The sequence below is a fragment of the Urocitellus parryii genome, chromosome 3, assembly GCF_045843805.1.
Source record: "Urocitellus parryii isolate mUroPar1 chromosome 3, mUroPar1.hap1, whole genome shotgun sequence".
Taxonomy (NCBI): domain Eukaryota; kingdom Metazoa; phylum Chordata; class Mammalia; order Rodentia; family Sciuridae; genus Urocitellus; species Urocitellus parryii.
In genome coordinates, this window is record NC_135533.1 from 209,945,368 (window position 1) to 209,962,961 (window position 17,594).

General features: G+C 57.8%; 3 protein-coding genes across 8 annotated transcripts in view; 2 read left to right on the forward strand and 1 right to left on the reverse strand.

Moving 5' to 3' along the window:
* The first annotated feature begins 106 nt into the window (after nt 1-106).
* On the forward strand, nt 107-7,447 carry Trmt1 (tRNA methyltransferase 1). Of its 2 annotated transcripts, none has more exons than XM_077795761.1 (17): nt 107-190; nt 405-689; nt 1,360-1,415; nt 1,639-1,781; nt 1,936-2,123; nt 3,327-3,442; nt 3,521-3,633; nt 4,562-4,710; nt 4,865-4,951; nt 5,028-5,097; nt 5,184-5,318; nt 5,421-5,506; nt 5,650-5,758; nt 5,851-5,927; nt 6,710-6,829; nt 6,916-7,042; nt 7,162-7,447. In XM_077795761.1, exons 2-17 carry the CDS (start codon nt 430-432, stop codon nt 7,309-7,311), a joined length of 1,986 nt encoding a protein of 661 aa, XP_077651887.1. In that variant the 5' UTR covers nt 107-190; nt 405-429; the 3' UTR covers nt 7,312-7,447. The 2 variants fall into 2 exon arrangements, with proteins under 2 accessions (XP_077651887.1, XP_077651889.1); XM_077795763.1 differs by having other exon boundaries at nt 108-190; nt 486-689.
* Nucleotides 7,448-8,714: 1,267 nt separating this feature from the next.
* On the forward strand, nt 8,715-14,321 carry Lyl1 (LYL1 basic helix-loop-helix family member). The gene is made up of 4 exons (XM_077796375.1): nt 8,715-9,278; nt 10,357-10,711; nt 10,804-10,895; nt 11,734-14,321. Exons 2-4 carry the CDS (start codon nt 10,380-10,382, stop codon nt 12,147-12,149), a joined length of 840 nt encoding a protein of 279 aa, XP_077652501.1. The 5' UTR covers nt 8,715-9,278; nt 10,357-10,379; the 3' UTR covers nt 12,150-14,321.
* Nucleotides 12,611-17,594, reverse strand: part of Nfix (nuclear factor I X) — a 98,870-nt gene continuing 93,886 nt past the window's right edge. For all 5 annotated transcript variants that reach the window (XM_026399735.2, XM_026399731.2, XM_026399733.2 and 2 more), the window contains one exon: nt 12,611-16,755. Coding sequence is in view for 3 of the 5 variants with exons in the window: in XM_026399731.2 (XP_026255516.1) it covers nt 16,741-16,755 (15 nt within the window). In the remaining 2 variants the exon portion in view is untranslated. The remainder of the gene's footprint in view (nt 16,756-17,594) is intronic.

Genomic DNA, 17,594 nt, shown 5'->3' on the forward strand with positions numbered 1-17,594 from the left:
GCGCAGCACATTCAGCGCACTTTCTTGCCGCGATAAATTTTGATCCTATTCGCCCACCGTGAGTGTTGTCACTGACTGGTTAGCCCTGGTCATGTGACCAGCCCCTCCCACACTGTGCCAATATGGCGGCTCCCAGATCCTAATTCGGGAAACGTGCATCCAGACTGTTCAGCTCTCTATGCCTGAAGAAGTGAGAAGAACTTAGATGATGCCGGGAGCGATCTAGACTTGGGGCGGGTTCACCTGAGAGCTTTAAGCTCTGCAGGGGCTAATGTCTCTGGAAACGGAGGGTGTCAGTTTACTGAAGCCACTGGGTTTACTTAGTCCCTACTGTGTAGGCCACTCCTGGCCCCGGATGCAGCTCTCTGATCCTCCCTCTATGTCTTCCCCGGTCCCCGAACTAGGTTTGGTGGGCAGAAGCGACCGTGGATGACCCATGCGAGAATTGTTCTGTGGCTGAGCCTCACTCTCCGCTCCACCCGCAGCCTTTGTAGAGCTCATTTTGTGGAGTGGCAGCCCCCAAAGCCCCCGAATCCTGTAGCAATGGAGAACGGTACTGGGCCCTGCAGAGAAGAGCGCCCACCCACGGCCCAGGAGACTACAGTCACCGAGGGGGCCGCCAAGATCGTTTTCCCCAGCTCCAACGAGGTCTTCTACAACCCGGTGCAGGAGTTCAACCGCGACCTGACGTGAGCAAGGGTCAGGGGTCAGCCTAGGAGAGGGAAATAGGTCAGTGAGGCTGAGGGTGTTACCGGAATAAGTTGGCTGCCAGCTGCTCGAAGACCAATCAATAGGAGAGAAGAGTTAGTAGGAAGGTTTCGGGTTTATTCGAGGGTTGGCATCTCAGAAGATGGATGAGCTCAACCTCAAAGCTCCATCTTGAGGGGCTCAGGGTCATAGAGGACTTTTACAAGGAAGGGAAGGAGGAGCAAAGCCGGAAAGCTACTTGCTGAGTAGGGTCTTTGTCATCCTGAGCATGTGTCTCCTTTTTTTCTAATCTGGAACACTGCATTTGACCTTAATCTCCTGGGGCTAGTTCCTGTAGATCTTAGACATTTTCTGCAAGTTAAACCTCACAGTAATTTACATGTTTTGTGTTAGTTGAAATAAAGGTGTTGTGAAGGTCTTGAGATGTCCTGGGTTCTGTAAATCTAAAGAAAGATTTAACAATTAACATCTTAACTATTTAGGTGGGGCTTCTCTTTAGAATTTAAAATGCTGGACAAATGGGAGGTGACCTAAAAGGATTAGGGTGGTACTACATTCTTGCTGAAGGGCAGAGGGAATGACACTACCAAGGACCACTCCAAAGGAGTGGCCCTGTCAAGAGGTACCAGTTGACCTTCCATCTCCCACCAGGTGTGCTGTGATCACAGAGTTTGCTCGAATTCAGCTTGGGACCAAAGGAATCCAGAGTGAGTGGAGGTCCAGGCTCCCAGTGGGCCAGGCAATCACACAGAGCTCTCTCCCTGTATCATCCCATTCTCCCCCAAGACTCCAGAAAGGCCCTCTGCTCTGTCAGCCTTTCCCCTGGGGTTTTCAGAAAGATTTTCATCTGTGAATCTAAAGTATTTTGAAGTTTATGGGGTCTCAGAGGGTCATTGATATCCTCTGATTTGTGTCTTTGGGTGACTGTAGTCAAGGTGCCAGGTGAGAAGGACCTGCAAAAGGTGGTTGTGGACTTGTCCGAGCAAGAGGAGGAAAAGGTTGACTCGAAAGATGGTGAAAACCTGGCCCCAGGAGATCAACCTCAAATAGCTGTCGTCGGGGAGATCTGTGAGGTAAGACCTAAGCAGAGGAGGTGCAGGCTTGGAATCTAGTGGGTAGTAGGGGAAGGAGAGCTCTTGGAAGGGGAAGGGCTGGGGTGGTGGGGAATCTCGGGCCCAGAAGAGGAAGGAGATATAGATGGAACAGGGTCCTTGCTTCCTCCAACAGGAAGGCCTGCGTGTCCTGGAGGGCCTGGCAGCTTCAGGCCTGCGTTCCATTCGATTCGCCCTGGAGGTGCCTGGGCTCCGATCTGTGGTTGCCAATGATGCCTCCGCCCGGGCTGTGGACCTCATGCGCCATAATGTGCAGCTCAATGGTGTGGCCCATCTGGTACAACCCAACCAGGCAGATGCCCGGTAGGTTCTGGGTGACTCTGCCCTATGACTGTAAGGTACACTGTAGAGAGAGACTGTCTGGGGCCAAATCCTGGCCCTGTCACAGTCTTGACACATGACCTTGGGAGATTGACTGAGTCTATTTGAACCCTACTTTTCTTGTGTGCCAGAGAACAGTCGTTTTACACAGATTGTGGTAATGTTCAAGTAATAGAGAAGAATGTTTGGAGGGCTGGGGCTGGGGCTCAAGTGGTAGAACTAGAACAAATCCTAGTTCATGTGAAGCCCTGGGTTTGAGCCTCAGCACCACAGAAAGATAAATAAATAAAGGTACTGTGTCCATCTAGAACTAAAACATTAAAAAATAAAATAAAGATATTGTGTCCACCTAAAACTAAAAAATAAATATTAAAAAAAAAATAAAGAATGTTTGGTCCAAACTCTGCCAAAAGTAAGTGTAGTCATATGTTGCTTCACATTGGGTACATGTTCTAGGAAATGTGTCAGTAATCAATTTTTGTTGTGGGAACACGAGGGTGTACTTACACAGACTAAGACAGCTATAATGTCAGTAGGTAATACGCAGTGTCATTGGCTGAAATCTCTATGTGGCATGTGGCTATGCTGTGTGGTCTCCATTTTAGACTCCTTGTCCCCCCTTTTTATGTGTGTGTGTGTGTGTGTGTGTGTGTGTGTGTGTGTGTTTAGCTGTTGGTGGACCTTTATTTATTTGTATGTGGTGCTGAGAATCGAACCCAGTGCCTCGCACATGCTAGGCAGGCATTCTTCCACTGAGCTACAGCCCCAGCCCTTGTGCTCCTTTTATTTGTTAAAATGAACCATGGCATATCCAGTGTCTGCTGTGTGCCAGGCGCTGCTCTGGTGCCAGCAGTGGGTTAGTAAACACAGTAGAACTTGTGACCTCTGCACTGGCTGCCTCACTGCCGCCTGGGGGCTTCTAGCCTGGTTTCTCATGGATTCAGAGGGCCAGCTCTAAGTCACGTCTTGGTATTGGCTGTCACCAAGATTTTAGACAGCTCAGCTGGGGCCTGTCTAAGGGGGAAAACCATGCTGTTAACAAATGCCCAAGATAGGACCTGCACCTGGGGAGCTGGCCCCTGAGTTCAAGGCCAGAACCACTACCCTGCAGGAGTTCATGCTTGTAAGGGACAGAGCTGGGGTACCTGCTGGGGGAGGCTGAGGACCTGGACCTTTTTTGCCTAGGATGCTGATGTACCAGCACCAGAAGGTATCAGAGCGGTTCGATGTCATTGACCTGGACCCCTATGGCAGCCCCGCCCCCTTCCTGGACGCAGCTGTGCAGGCTGTGAGTGAAGGAGGTGAGGCTGGGCTGATGTGGGGGTTGGAGCAGGGCTGGGGGGGTCCAGAGGGCCTCACTACCCAGTTCTTCCCCAAAGGGTTGCTGTGTGTCACCTGTACGGACATGGCAGTGCTGGCCGGGAACAGCGGGGAGACATGCTACAGCAAGTACGGGGCTATGGCCCTCAAGAGCCGGGCCTGCCATGAGATGGTGAGGGGTGCTCCCAGCCCTCCAGGGAGGGGAGGCACCAGGCTTGGAGAAACTGCCCCTACCCAGCACACCTTCCTACACCTAAGACCTGCTCTGCTTCCTCCAGGCAGCCAGGGCTAGATTAATCCAGGGAGTGACCACAAACAGGTCTTTAAGGGGCCGGGTAGCAGTAGGTGGTTGCATACTTGTTCCTCTTTTTTTTTTTTTTAAAGATGGAATCTTGCTATGTTGGCCTCCAACTTGTGATCCTCCTACTTGAGCCTCAAGTAGCTGAGATTGCAGGGGCCTGCCACTGCGCTCAGCGTAAGGAAAAAAAAGAGTTGTTTTTCCAGGTTTGGTTCAGATGTTTGCTGGGCAATTGACAGCACCTTTCTGGGCCTTGGTTTTGCATCTATTACACGAGCATGACGATGGTACCGACCCTAGAGGGTTGCTGTGGGGAGTTGAGGCAGGGGCTCCTTGTTCCTCGAGGCCCATTTCCCAGGTCAGTCTGGGAAATGCCCACCCACCTCCTTTCCCATGTTGGAGTCTCATGGCAGCCTCTGGCAAGGAGAAGGCTGGGCAGTTCTGCATCACATAGTGTCCCCACTTCCTACACAGAGCCCTTGGGGCTAGAACTTAGGTCCTCAGCCCACAGTCCACAGTGAAGGAGGCACACTGACAAGGTCAACAGAAGGATGACCATTCCTCATTCATTAGTTCCAGCAAGGCCACAAAGACACAGGGACGGTTGTGATTTTGCGGATGAGGAAACGGAGCCCAGGGGTGCTGCTGGCTAGCCCCCGGGGTCACACAGCCAGGACACTTGGGACTGGGTTTGGAACCTAGGGAACCAGCCTGGAACGGGTGCTTTGAGCACTGTGTGTGTGCGGCCCCTTGCAGCAGAGGGGACCTTGGAGGGAGGGCTGACCCCATCCTCCGCCCCCAGGCCCTGAGGATCGTCCTGCACAGCCTGGACCTCCGCGCCAACTGCTACCAGCGCTTTGTGGTGCCGCTGCTCAGCATCAGCGCAGACTTCTACGTGCGTGTGTTTGTGCGCGTCTTCACAGGCCAGGCCAAGGTCAAGGCCTCAGCCAGGTCAGCGGAGGGCAGGGGAGGCATGGAGGATTGAGGGGGAGATCAGGCCTCGTCCTGGGGACTTGGGGGTCCTAAAAGGGATGGAGCCAGTCTGAAGGAGGAGTTGGCGTGGCGACCACACTGGGAGCTCATGGCCATGCCCTGGACCCCACAGCAAGCAGGCGCTGGTCTTCCAGTGCGTGGGCTGTGGAGCCTTGCACCTTCAGCGCCTCGGCAAAGCAGCAGAAGCCTCTGGTGGCCGGTGAGCAGGGGTCCTTGGGCAGGAGGGTGAAGGTGTCCCAGGGTCACCACCTGCCTAACTGCCTTGCCCCTTGCAGGGTCAAATTCTCTGCAGCCTGTGGTCCCCCCGTGAGCCCCGAGTGTGAGCACTGTGGGCAGCGACACCAGGTAGGACTGAGCCAGCGGAGGGAGGGGGTGCAGCAATCCCAGCGGCCACTTGCCGCCCCTGCTCACTGCTCCCTGTGTGTCCGCAGCTTGGTGGTCCCCTGTGGGCAGAGCCCATCCACAACCTGGATTTTGTGGGCCGTGTCCTGGAGGCTGTGAGCACCAACCCTGGGCGCTTCCACACCTCAGAGCGGATTCGGGGAGTCCTGAGTGTCATCACTGAGGTAGGGGTGGGCCGTGCCTGGTGGAGGGGCCCCCACCTGTGCCCATGTCCTCTTGAGCCTGTCCTGTCCACCAGCTGCACAGCCCCTCCTGTGCCCCCTCAGGAGCTCCCGGATGTGCCCCTGTACTACACGCTGGACCAGCTGAGCAGCACCATCCACTGCAACACGCCCAGCCTCCTCCAGCTGCGGTGAGGGTGGGGTGGGGGTGGCCAGGGTTCTCCAGCACACTGGCCCGCCAGGCCGCCCATGCGTGGCCTTACTGCTGTGGTCGCTGGTGTGCCACTCCTGTGCGAGGAGTCCAGTCTCCCATCACAGTCCCTGCTGTCCCCAGGTCGGCCCTCCTCCATGCTGGCTTCCGGGTCTCACTCTCCCACGCCTGTAAGAGTGCCGTGAAGACGGACGCCCCCTCCACGGCTCTCTGGGACATAATGCGCTGCTGGGTGGGTGAGGGCAGGCTGACCACGCGGGGATGGGCGGGTGCCGGTCCCCTGAAGGCCCCTTGGGCCCAACATCCCCTGACCTCCTCTCTCAGGAGAAAACGTGTCCTGTGAAACGGGAGCGGCTGTCTGAGACCAGCCCAGCATTCCGCATCCTCAGTGTGGAGCCCAGGTACAGATGGGAACTGCGGGAGGGAACAGGGCGGCCCACGTATGGTATGGGGACCCCTGTATGCAGAGGCCAGATCCTCCCTGCACGGACTTTTTCAAGGAAATCCAAAGCCTGGCCGCTCCTCCCTCAGCTTCTGCCCTCCAGACCCACCCGCATCCTGGCTATCGCCATCTGCTGGGGGGGCGGGGGCTGTGCATGTCTGAAGCAGCAGAGCACCCTTCCTCTGCCCAGAGCCCTCCATGGCTCCCACTTCACTCGAGAGAAACCAAAGTCCTATCTGTGGCCCCCCAGACCTTGAAGAGCCCCCCACCATCATCTTCTCTGTGCTCTCTGCTCCTTGTTGACTCCTAGTCTCGCTGGGCGGTCACCTCCAGCTTCTGCCTGTGCTCGCTCTCCGCATGGCTTGCCTCTCACCTCCTGCCTCCCCAGGGAAGCCTGCCTTGACCCCACCACCTGGGCTGGCATCGCACCCCTCCTGGCTCCCTGTGCCTTTTACCAGAAAGCTCACCACATGTCCTGATGCAACCTCGTTTACCTATTTCTGATCTGACCCGTTGCTTGCTCATCTGTCCCCTGCGCTAGACAGTCAGCCCTGCCTCACGCAGGCCTATTCCCAGCAGAGAGAACCATGCAGACTTGATAGTAAAAGCAAAATGTTTATTAAATGAATGACAAACCCGGGCAGGGGCAGCCACGGCAAGCTGCACCAAGCTGGACAGGCTCCACAGTGGTCCCTGGACACCCATGCGGTGGCTGCCCCAGTCCTTATCCCCATTGCCCAGGCTGCAGGCCAACTTCACCATTCGGGAGGATGCTAATCCCAGCTCGCGCCAGCGGGGACTCAAGCGCTTTCAGGCCAACCCGGAGGCCAACTGGGGTCCCCGGCCCCGAGCTCGGCCAGGGTGAGTGGGGTTGTGGCTCTGCCAGGGCCAGGCGGAGGCAGCCACCAGCTGGGGTCCCAGCACTCTTGTCTCTTGTCTACCTGCAGGGCCAAGGCAGCCAGCGAAGTGTTGGAGAGATGCAAGCTCCTCCAGAATAAGCGGAAGGACCCCCCTGAGGATCGGGCCCAGCGCGCTGCTCGCCTAAAGACGTTTCCTTGCAAAAGGTTCAAGGAGGTGAGGTACCTCCTGTTTCCCCAAAACCTCTGGGCATGTGGATACCCCTCTTGGCCTGAAACAACTGGGGCCAGCCACATGCTTGCAGAGGGGGCTTCACGTCGCCCTCTTCCCACCAGGGCACCTGTCAACGAGGAGACCAGTGCTGCTACTCACACAGTCCTCTGCCCGGAGCCTCAGCTGATGCCACCTCCACAGACTGCCCAGAGACCCCCCCAACCAGAACCCCCCTAGACCCGGGGCCTGCTGCTGGGCCAGGTGTAGACTGAGCCAATAAAGACATGTCATTTTCTGCTGATTGTCATTCTGAGTGGGGAGGCTGGCTGTGGGCTGTGAGGGCCTCCTTCCCATCCATCCAGCAGTGTGACTGGGTCCTAGTCCTCTGTCTCCTTTTTCCTTACCTGAGGTGGCTGTGCATCTGCCTGACTGGGGGATGTCTGTCCCTGCCTGACTGGGAATACGAGCTGACCATGTGTGGTATGTCCCTCTGCGGAAAGGGTTGCTTAGACACCCCCCAGAGCTGCCATTTGCGATTCCCAAGGTGACCACAGGGCGGCAGCCTTGCGCTCGCACCCGTGGGACTTCTGCTCCTCCCCCCTCCCTTGGAGCCCTCCTGGGCCCAATGCAACCAGTGTGTCCTCCCATTGCCACCGCCTCCCCGCTGCCTGGTTTCTTTTGGCCCAGCTCTCCCGGGGCTGTGGCGGCGGAAGCTGGACCGGAACCAGGCACTCTGTACATCCGCTCCAGACCAGGTGCTTCCTGCCCTGTGGCCCAAGTGGGGGTGCTTGAAGAGAGGGGCCAAGCAGGCTGCTGCCCAGACACCCAATGAAGGGAAGCTGCATCCCCCTCCCCCGAGGGCAGCGGCTCAGTAACCTTAGGGGGAATCCTGGGGCAAAATTCCTGTCCACCACGTGCACCCTTCATCCCCAGCTGAAAAGGAAGACCAATTCTAGAACTTCCTTGCAGGGGCATCAATTAATTCAAGGGCTTAAAACTTGAGTTTCCCCTAGGTGGGGTGGGGGACAGGAGGGCGGTTGGTTCTGGACTCCAGGGAGAATGGTAGCTGTGGTGGTAGGTGGCAGTGGAGGGCCTGCCTGGGGAACCCCTGCCGTTAACCAGATACAGGGCGAAGGAGAACAGATCCTTATGCAGGATAGGGGATAAGAGAGGCCTGTGCTGCTACTTAGCTGTGACCAGAGCCCCTCCCTTTGTGAGCTTTCAGCCCGGTCCTGAACAGAACCATCATTCCAGGATGCTGCCAGCCAGGAGGTGGCTCCACCCTTCGGGGTGACTAAGTAGTCCAGACATCCAGGTTGTGGGGACTGATTGGAGCAGCCACTGAAGTCCTCTCCAGTCCCATCACCTAAGAACTGGACCTGGAAATGGGTGGAGTGTGCCCCAGAGCCCAGAACACTGCTCAGCCCAGCCGCTCAAAGCCAGGCCACCAGAACTGTATATCCTGGGGTGCCCCACCCCGTCATGGGGGTGGAGAAGTTGGGAGGGGATCTGTTAAAAAAAAAAAAAAAGAGGAACCAACCAGGCGGGTTAGGAGGGGAGAAGGGGGCCCGGGTCACGAGGCCCCAGTGGGCCGGAAAGGGCCCCCCTCCACCCTATCAGCAGAGACACTCCATTAGGGCAGGGGGTGTTCAAAGCCAAAGGACAGATCCAGACAACACCAAAGGCTGAAGTTTCCATGCCTCGGTTTCCCCTCGGTATGCATCCGGGCCCTTCCCCCAGGCTGTACGCTGGGGCCGGGGTACTCCGGTGCCTGGGGAAGCGGAAAGCCGGCCGGTGAGGGGTGACCGCCGAGTGCTGCCCGCGCCGGCCGGGGGCGGGGCCGGGAGGCGCGCGCTCGGAGATCCCCGCCCGCCGGTTTCCTCCGGGGTCAGCCCGGCTCCTTATCAGGCGCGGCCAGGCGGCCTGGCCCTTATCTGAGCTGGCCCAGCATCCTCTGGCCGCTGCGCCGGGGGTGAGAGGGAGGAAACCCGGCCGCCGGGGGCGGGGAGAGGGCGGGCCGGGCCGGGAGCCGTTCACTTTCCCTCGGGGAACCCACGCCGCCACCGGCCGCCGCGGCCTTCGGGAGCCCGGTAGGAGGCGCGGCCCAACTCCTGGGCCGACGGGGCGCCCTGGAGGGCATTGGCTGAACCCCGACAGCGGAAACCGCATCCTGGCCTGGACTGCCAGTCCTGCGGAGACAGAGCCCAGGCACTCACCAGGCTGCTGGAACAGCGCCGGGGTAAGAAGGGAGCCGGCTTGAAGGTGGAGGGTCTCTGCCTGGGACCCCACCAGCATTCCTTTTTCGTTCATTCATTCATTCATCAGCCAGGATTCCCTAAGCTTGGGGCCAGACCAGCTCCCCCAGCTGGAGAAGTCAGGGCAGAGGGGCAAGGAGTACCACACCTTGCTGGGACACCCCAGACCCTGGGGTCCCACAGACAGGAATGTTTGAAGGGTGCAGGGCTGGGAGTGCAGCTCACTGGCCTTAGCATGGGCAACGTCCTGGGTTAATTCCTAGCATTGCAAAAAAGAAAAAAAAAAAAAAAAAGCAGGGTGCAAAAGTATAGATGCTGGTGGGGGTGGGTGTCTAAGCCAGAGGGAGGGTGTGAGCTAGACTGAGCTGGAGTGGGCACTGGAAACAGTGTTGTCGGTCCCAGGGTCAGCATCAGGCACCATCATCACCCTATGATAGTGGGATTACAGGATTAGTAAGGGGAACATTTTCAGCAGGAGCGAGAGTTCCAGAGCAATTATGGAGGGCTTCCAGGGTCAAATGTGGAGGCAGGGTGAAGAACCTCAGGGCCATACCTGAAGTCCATGGGGCCAGCCTTGGGGTGTGTGGGGGGGAAGGGGTGGCTAGAGAAAGAGAGTGGATCTTGGAGGGACTCCAAGGTCACATGGCACCAATGAGTCAGTGAAGGATCTCAGAATCAGATCTTCAGATCTGAGGGTCACAGTTTCAATCTTGGAGTTTCAGGAGATCCCAGGGTCAGTGGGGGGCTTCTGCTTTGTCTCAGCTCTAGGCTGTAGGTGAGAGGGAATTCTGGGAGAAATTGGAGGCACATCCCCTCACAACACAGCCCAGAGAAGGCATTGCCAGGCTCCATGCTGCCTACCACCTGGTAGACAACCCCTCTCTTGTAGAGAAGGCCCTCCGATGTCCTGGTAGTTTCTGGAATCACTCACTTGTCTTTCCCACTGAACTTCCACCCTCCTTCCTCCCCGCTTTACTTTCCATTTGAAGGTTCTGTTAGCCTAAGCAGGTGAGGGGAGGTCACACCTGTTCCTCCTCCCACTGGCTCCCCTCCCTCCCACAGGTGAGCACCCCTCCTCGGGGTCCATGTGCCCACCCCAGGCCCTGGCAGAGGTGGGCCCCACCATGACTGAGAAGGCCGAGATGGTCTGTGCTTCCAGCCCAGCCCCTGTCCCACCCACTAAGCCTGCCTCACCTGGGCCTCTACCCTCAGATGAGGTGGGCCACAGAGGTGGCTCCCCATCCAGGTTGCCCCCTGGTGTACCAGTGATCAGCTTGGGTCATACCAGGCCCCCAGGGGCAGCCATGCCCACCACAGAGCTGAGTGCCCTCCGGCCCCCCTTGCTGCACCTCTCCACTCTGGGAACTACCCCGCCCACCCTGGCTCTGCATTACCACCCTCACCCCTTCCTCAACAGGTCAGTGGGGAGCTGGGGCTTGGGGGTGGTGTTGGATATTGGGGGCCAGGGTCCTTGCCCACAAGGCATTTGTGACCCACAAACCCTTACAGCGTCTACATTGGGCCAGCAGGACCTTTTAGCATCTTCCCTAGCAGTCGGCTGAAGCGGAGACCAAGCCACTGTGAGCTGGACCTGGCTGAGGGTGAGTGTGTGTGTGTGTGTGTGTATGTGTACTTGTGAGTGGCTCTCTCTGCCTGGGCCCAGGTCTGTACCACACTCTTCCACAGGAAGATGTGTTTCCAATGCACACACATACGTGCACGTGCACACACAGGTCGTACCCAAGTACAAGACTACAGTTCCATAGGTAACCCCACTCGAGCACTGTCACTGAGCAGCCACGCCTCACAGCTGCACAGTCACAGCAAAACAAAGTTGGCCACAGTGGGGCACAGGAGCCACAAAATGACAGCTCCACTGGGACATACAGCCATGAAAGAGCCACAGGACCAAAGATACACAGGAGACATCCACACAACCACAACCACACAAGAGTCAGCCACAGAACCACAGTTATGCATGAAACATCCACCATCACATGATAGCGTCACACATGAGCACAGCCATCAGGAATCACCTGGCCACATGAGACCCCAACAGGACCACCGTCACCAACAATGTGAGCACTTCTCAGAACGATAGGCAGATAGGCACACCCAGCTGCACACTGAGAATGCGGGCCGCAGGGGGAGTTTCTCAGAGTGACAGCTCCAAGGAAACGTTTCCTTGGGGACTCTCAGCCATGGGTATGAAGGTGCAGAGAAGTGCCCTGGTGTCTACAGTCTGGACTTAGGATCCTTCTCTGTGGGGCCCGTGGGCAGAGGGGAAGCTACACGTGGACCCCACACATGGATCCCTTGTGTGGTGGTGCCACAATCCACCACCTGGGCGTAAATCCCATGAAGGTGCTGTGCCTGAAGTGAGGCTGGGAGGGGGTGCCCTCTGGGCCTGGAGGGTAGCCCCGCCCGTCCTATCTGCAGGGCACCAGCCCCAGAAGGTAGCACGGCGCGTGTTCACCAACAGCCGCGAGCGCTGGCGGCAGCAGAACGTTAACGGCGCCTTCGCAGAGCTCAGGAAACTGCTGCCGACTCACCCGCCCGACCGGAAGCTGAGCAAGAACGAGGTGCTCCGCCTGGCCATGAAGTACATCGGCTTCCTGGTGCGGCTGCTGCGCGACCAGGCAGCCGCGCTGGCTGCAGGCCCCGCCCAACCCGGGCCCCGTAAACGGCCTGCTCGCCGGAGCCCAGACGATGGCGCCCTCCGGGGGTCCGGGCGCAAGGCCGAGGTGGCGGTGCGCTCGCAGCCCGCGCCCCTGGCAGACTCCGACATCAACCCCAATGGGGCAGTACGGCCCATCAAAATGGAGCAAGCGGCTGTGAGTCCCGAGGTGCGGTGACCCCCATACAGCGGCGCCTCTGAGCCGTGGGTGCCACCGAAGACTCAGACCGGGACAGTGGAGGAAAGGTCTCGCTTCGCCGGCTCCCGAGCGAACTGTCAAAGAGGGACTTAGACACGACGTCCCCGATAGGGGAGTGATCCTGGGGGTCTGGAAGGGTGACCATCATCCCAAGGGGCCCCGCAGACTTTTTTCCGCCCTGTAGATTACCCAGGAAGCGCGGTCGTCGGACCCAAGTGGTGCTCCACCTCTGCACTTGTGGGGGTACTGGGGTCGCTGTGGGGGAGGGAGGAGTCTTCCCCTTCTCACGGCGCCCCCTTCTGGAGACTCAAGAACTGACTCTCGGATGGCGTGTGCGGCACACCTGGCGCCCGAAGAGCCAGGCAGCATAGACACCCGGCACCTAGCCCACAGACTCGACCCGGTCCCGCACGATCGCATTAGCGAAGGCTCTGGAGCTCTTGCTTTTGTTTTTCTTTATTTCTTTATTTCACATACACATTAGCCATTCAATGGAGAAGCCGGAGAGAGTCAGGCAAAGATGGTATAACAGAAGCGCAGTGACGGGGGCGGGGCGGGGCGGGGCGGAGAGGGAACAGACGGGCTGGCTGCCTACTTGCATTCCGCTAGGACACTGAAAACCCAGAAAACAAAACAGACAGTAAACTACCCTTGTTTCTTATGTATCTCAGTGCAGAGACGGGGGGCGGGTGGAGGGCAGAGAGGGGGAGACCAGGCTGAAGGAGGAGCAGAGGGAGGGGGACGCTAAGGGGGAAGCACACCAAATCCATTAGTACTATATATAGAGATACTCGTATATACTGCGTTTCTTAGCCTAAGAAGAAACTTGTTTGACGGGACGGGCGGCCTTTGCGGTCCGCGATGCTGGTGCTGGTCGGGCGCACGGATCTCCCGGGAGGGGCTGAAGCGGGGCTGGCCCAGGCTGGCTTGCGGGGTGAAGGGGGCGCCCCAAGGGTGGGTGGGATGGGGGCAGCAGAGGTGGGGCTGGGGTGCCCCTCGGGCTCTCGATTGGGGGACAAAAGTTCTCGTGACTTTATTGCTCCTTATTTTCTCTCGTGTGTGTGTGTGTGGGGGGGGGGGTCCGTTCAGCACGGTCGGGGTGGGGAAGTGGTGGGTCGTCTGAGCCACCCGGCCCCTCTGGGACCCAGAGCGCGGCGTCCGCTCCGCCAGCACGGGGGTGAGAACAAGGCACTAGGTCGGCCGGCCAGCGCGGGGGCGGGTGTGTAAGGCAGTCGACAGGGCTGGTTGCGGGATGGGGCGGGGCTATGTGCGGGGCCGTGTGCGTGCGTGCGTGCGAGCGCGGGTCTGGGCAAATCAACATGTCAGCGTGGCTGGTCCTGTCCTGGAGCATCGAGCCTTCCGGGTGCTCCCCGGAGCGGGCCGGGGAAGGAGGAGTGATGTTGAGTAGTGGTGGTGGTGATGGTGGGGGTCACCGGGGAAGAGGTTCGGGGAGGAAACTACCAACTTGCTGAGCGCGCTCCTGATAATGCTGGTGAGGGTCAAGTTGGCGTCTGGCTCGAAGAAGGGCGCTCGGGGCGGAGAGGGAGGGAGGGAAGGAACATTTGTTCGTTGGCATTGACCTCTGCAGGGGAGGGGCTTGGGACCCCCTGCGCGCCCCTGTGCCCAGACGGCGATGGTGCGAGGAGGGGGCGCAGTGCCCAGGGAGGGGACGCCCGGGGAGATCCGCGGCAAGAGCAGCCCAGCCGCCGGGCGCACGCCGCTGTCCCGTTCCGTTAAACTCAACAAAGAAGGGATATGCGTGTTCCTAACAAGTGCAGGATATTTAATTGATTCATAAACTTATGTATAATAGTTTGTGGGTTTTTAAACGTACTTTATAATGTAAGAAGCACCAGGGTTTTTATGTTTAATTATCTTAAAATAATTTCTCTCGTCCTTTTTTCCTTTTTGATATTGTGTTTTGTTTTGATTTTTCATGTCGAGGTGTTTTTTTTTTTTTAACTTCAAAATGTGTACGTTTCCTTCAGCCCTCCCACCGAAACCGAGAACGAACGACAAAACAAATAAAAACCCCAGATCATCCTCGTCAACGCAGGAAAATGACTTAAAAAAAAAAAAAAGAAAGAAAAAGAAAAAAAAGGAAAGGAAAAAACACTCAGCTTTCGTCATCCCCGCGCAGGGCGGGGCAGGCCTAGTTCTTTTAGCGTCCCCAGAGCCGCGAGGACATTACAACAAAAATAGAATTTTTTTTTCTTAACAATCTCTTAACATACAAAGATAGGAAAACTCTCTGATGCATTGCACTTGGTTCAATGAAAAAAAAAAAGTTCATTTCCCCCATATATATATTTTTGTGGGTTTTTTTCCCTCTCCTGACACGTCCCCACATCTGTCGCCCTCATTGCCCTTCGCCTGCCCCTCACACCACTACTTGGGAAAGGAGCGCACCTTGCCCGCCCAAACGACCCCGCCGGGCCCAGCTGGCCTGCAGCTTTCGACCTCGCCCGGGCGGGTGCCCCGCAGACCCCGGCTCCCACAGTGTCACAGCACACTGCGGCCCGATTGTCTTCGACGGAAAGGGCGCACGCGGCCGGGCAGGGACCACCCTCCTTCCGCTCCTCTTAGCTCTGACCCTGTTTAGCCAACCGAACTGAAAAATCATTGCACTTTGACCGCGCGTCACGCCCGGCCCGCCCGGCCCCCCACCCCGGGGCCTTGCTCCTCACGCCCCGGGAGTCTCCCACGGGATCTCCTGCCCCTCAGCCCTGGGGTCCTCTCAGCGTGGAACGCCGAGGAGAGCGGGGGAGGGCTTCGCTCAGTTTCCAACAGAAGCCGCCCCTGGGGCCAGCCACCTAGCGGCTTCGCCCTGGGGAGCAGGCACCACCTGCCAGCCGCGCAACCCCAGGTAATGGCCCTCCTTCCTCCCCGGACGGCTCCTTCCCTCCTTCCGCCAGCTCAGGGCTACAGCCTCACAAACTAGATTCTCAATAAATAAAGCCCATAACCCACCCCTACTGGTGCAATGTTGGATTGATTGACTTTCAGAGGATCCTGACCTGTGCTTTGTGTTTTCATACCGTTAAGAAAGAGAGAAAGAGAGGCACAAGGACTTGAAAAGGGGGTCAGGGAGAGGAGACGCAGGAAGGAGGGAGTAAGGCACAGAAAGACAAGCCAGAGGGGCCAAGTCACACCCTGGAGGGGGCTGGGCGTGCTCATGCTCCCCTCCCTCCCAGGGGGACTTCTAAAGAACCTCTGGACAGGCCCCCACCATCCTTTGGGGAAGGAGGGGACTTGGGGGGAGCTACTTCCTGTGGTGTGTTACCAAATTGTTCCCAAGTTGCTCAAATAGAGGAGGAGTTCCCAATTGCAACAGCAAAGACCCAAACAATGACTGCCCCACCCCTAAATAAAGAGTAAAGACATTACAGCTAAAATCCAGAGAGAAGTGGCCATGGGGGGGTGGGTGTGGTGGGAAAGGTGGGGGACAGAAAGCTCCAAAACACTTTTGTAAAGGACAACACCCAACACCCTCCAAAGGAACTGAAAGTCGGTGAGCAGGACGCCTACCTAAGCGCAGGTGGCAGCTTAACCGGCGCAGCAGAAGCTGCTTCATCCTCCTCGATTGGCTCCAGGGGTCCCCTTTCTGCTCCATCTCGGGCTGGCCCCAGTAGTGCTGTAAGCATGAGGGGCAGGGGCAGGGACCAGTGGGGCGGAGCGAGGGCACCTGCATGCAGGGCTGGGGCGCAGGGGCGACCTGGAGCCCGACTCCCTCCCTTCACTCCTGGCGGGAATAGGGGACAGCCCTCCTGGTCTTCAGAGAGAGGGAATAGGAGGCCTGTCCCAAGCTGGGGCGGGATCAGTTAGAGCATTCCATCTTTTTCCTGTGGACTGTACAAAGGGGTTTGGGGCCTCAGGAACTGCCCCTACAGCTCAGGGTGGAATGGCAGAACACCTTCCATTCTGGGCTGATGCAGCAGGTAGCTCCAGGGGGTACCCCCTGTCCACCCGAGGGCCTCTCTCACCTGGTCTGGAGCAGCTAGGAGTAGAAGCCAGAACCCAGGCAAGAAGGGAGAGAAGGAGGGGGCCAAGTATAGAAGGGAGAGCTCGCCAACCTACACCCCATTATCTTCACAAGCTGGTCCTCCAGGCTCCCCAGGAAAGCTCAGGCTGGAGTGGAGAGTGGGGTTCCCTAGAAAGGGCAAGGGTGGGGGCCAGGCCCCTTCAGAACTGTGCTGGTTGCTCTGTTTGGGAATTTTGCTCCTTCCCCAGAAGGCCGGGCTGGGGTGGGGAGAAGGCAGTCCTGCCGCATCCTTTCTTTCTGTCTGTCCTCTGCCTGGCAGAGTCCGTTTTGCATGTTTCTTTCTGCTTGGCTGCTGGTGCACAGCTCCGTTGAGACCCCTTCCAAGGGCTCTCTGAGAACTGGGCTGCTTCGGGGGCCTGCAGGGGTCCCCGGGCTGGAGGAGAGAAGGGCTGAGTGGCTGACGACATCTAATTTTTGCTTTTCGGTGGGGCTGGGCTGGGCTGGGGGATTTTTCCATGTCTCAAAATTTCTTCTCCCCCCTTTTGAGGAACCTCTTCTTTTCATTTTGTTGTTTCTTTGCCGATCTTATCAGAGGAACCAGGACTGAAAGGAAGCCGGAAAAAAAAAAAAAAAAGGCAATATTGAGAACAGTTGGGGCAGGGTCCCTGGCACTGTGACTGCTGATTCCTTGAGGATCCAGCTCAAAGTCCAGCTCATAAAGAGCCAGGGTGCTGGGCAATCGACCCACCACTGGGGAGGAAGTGCAGCTCCCCTTCATGGGAATCCCCCAGACCCTGCACCCCAGTGCTAGAGTCCAGCTGGCCTTCCCGTGGGCACAGTGCCCAGCGGGTGGGACCCCCGTGGCTGGCGCTGGCACAAACCTGGGATCTGGCCATGTTTGCAATTGTTTAGGTTTTTGTGTGGGTCCTGGAGGGTGGGGAGGATGCCAGGCTTGAGCTTTTGTGCCCAGAGGGGTTTGAGGAGTGGGGTGGGGGTGGCCCAGCTTCTTGCTGAGTTTTCTTTCTGTCTCTTTGGATTAAAAGCAGAAATTCCCGTCTGAACATCCCAGCCAAAGTCCCACAGGCTGAAAGGCTGGGGGCGGGGGAACCACATGGCTTCAGTCCCCAGCAGTGCCAGACCTGGGGGAGGGGCCATAGCCCACCCTGCAGATCCTTTACCCTTAGGGCACTAGAGTCTGGGGAAGGACCCCAGGCTCCCTGGGGTGGGCGTCCTTCCTTCATGAAGCCAGCAGGGGGCACCGCCTTCCCACATACAGGGCGTTGTCTAGCAGCTCTGCACCCAGCACACCCTGGGTAGACCCCAGAGGCAGGGCAGCTTGCAATTTGCTCTCCATCAAAGGCTCCAGTCCAGACCCAAGGCCAAGGGTTGGGTCAGGAGGCTGGGTACACCTGACTGTATCTACAAAATGGGGGTCTCCAAGA

Coding starts and splice junctions, on each gene's coding strand:
- Lyl1 (XM_077796375.1), top strand. CDS start 10,380: ATGTGCCCACCCCAGGCCCTGGCAGAGGTGGGCCCCACCATGACTGAG. Junction 10,712..10,803: donor CCTCACCCCTTCCTCAACAG/GTCAGTGGGGAG, acceptor AAACCCTTACAG/CGTCTACATTGGGCCAGCAG. Junction 10,896..11,733: donor TGAGCTGGACCTGGCTGAGG/GTGAGTGTGTGT, acceptor TCCTATCTGCAG/GGCACCAGCCCCAGAAGGTA.
- Trmt1 (XM_077795761.1), top strand. CDS start 430: ATGACCCATGCGAGAATTGTTCTGTGGCTGAGCCTCACTCTCCGCTCC. Junction 5,098..5,183: donor ACTGTGGGCAGCGACACCAG/GTAGGACTGAGC, acceptor GTGTGTCCGCAG/CTTGGTGGTCCCCTGTGGGC. Junction 5,759..5,850: donor GGGACATAATGCGCTGCTGG/GTGGGTGAGGGC, acceptor CTCCTCTCTCAG/GAGAAAACGTGTCCTGTGAA.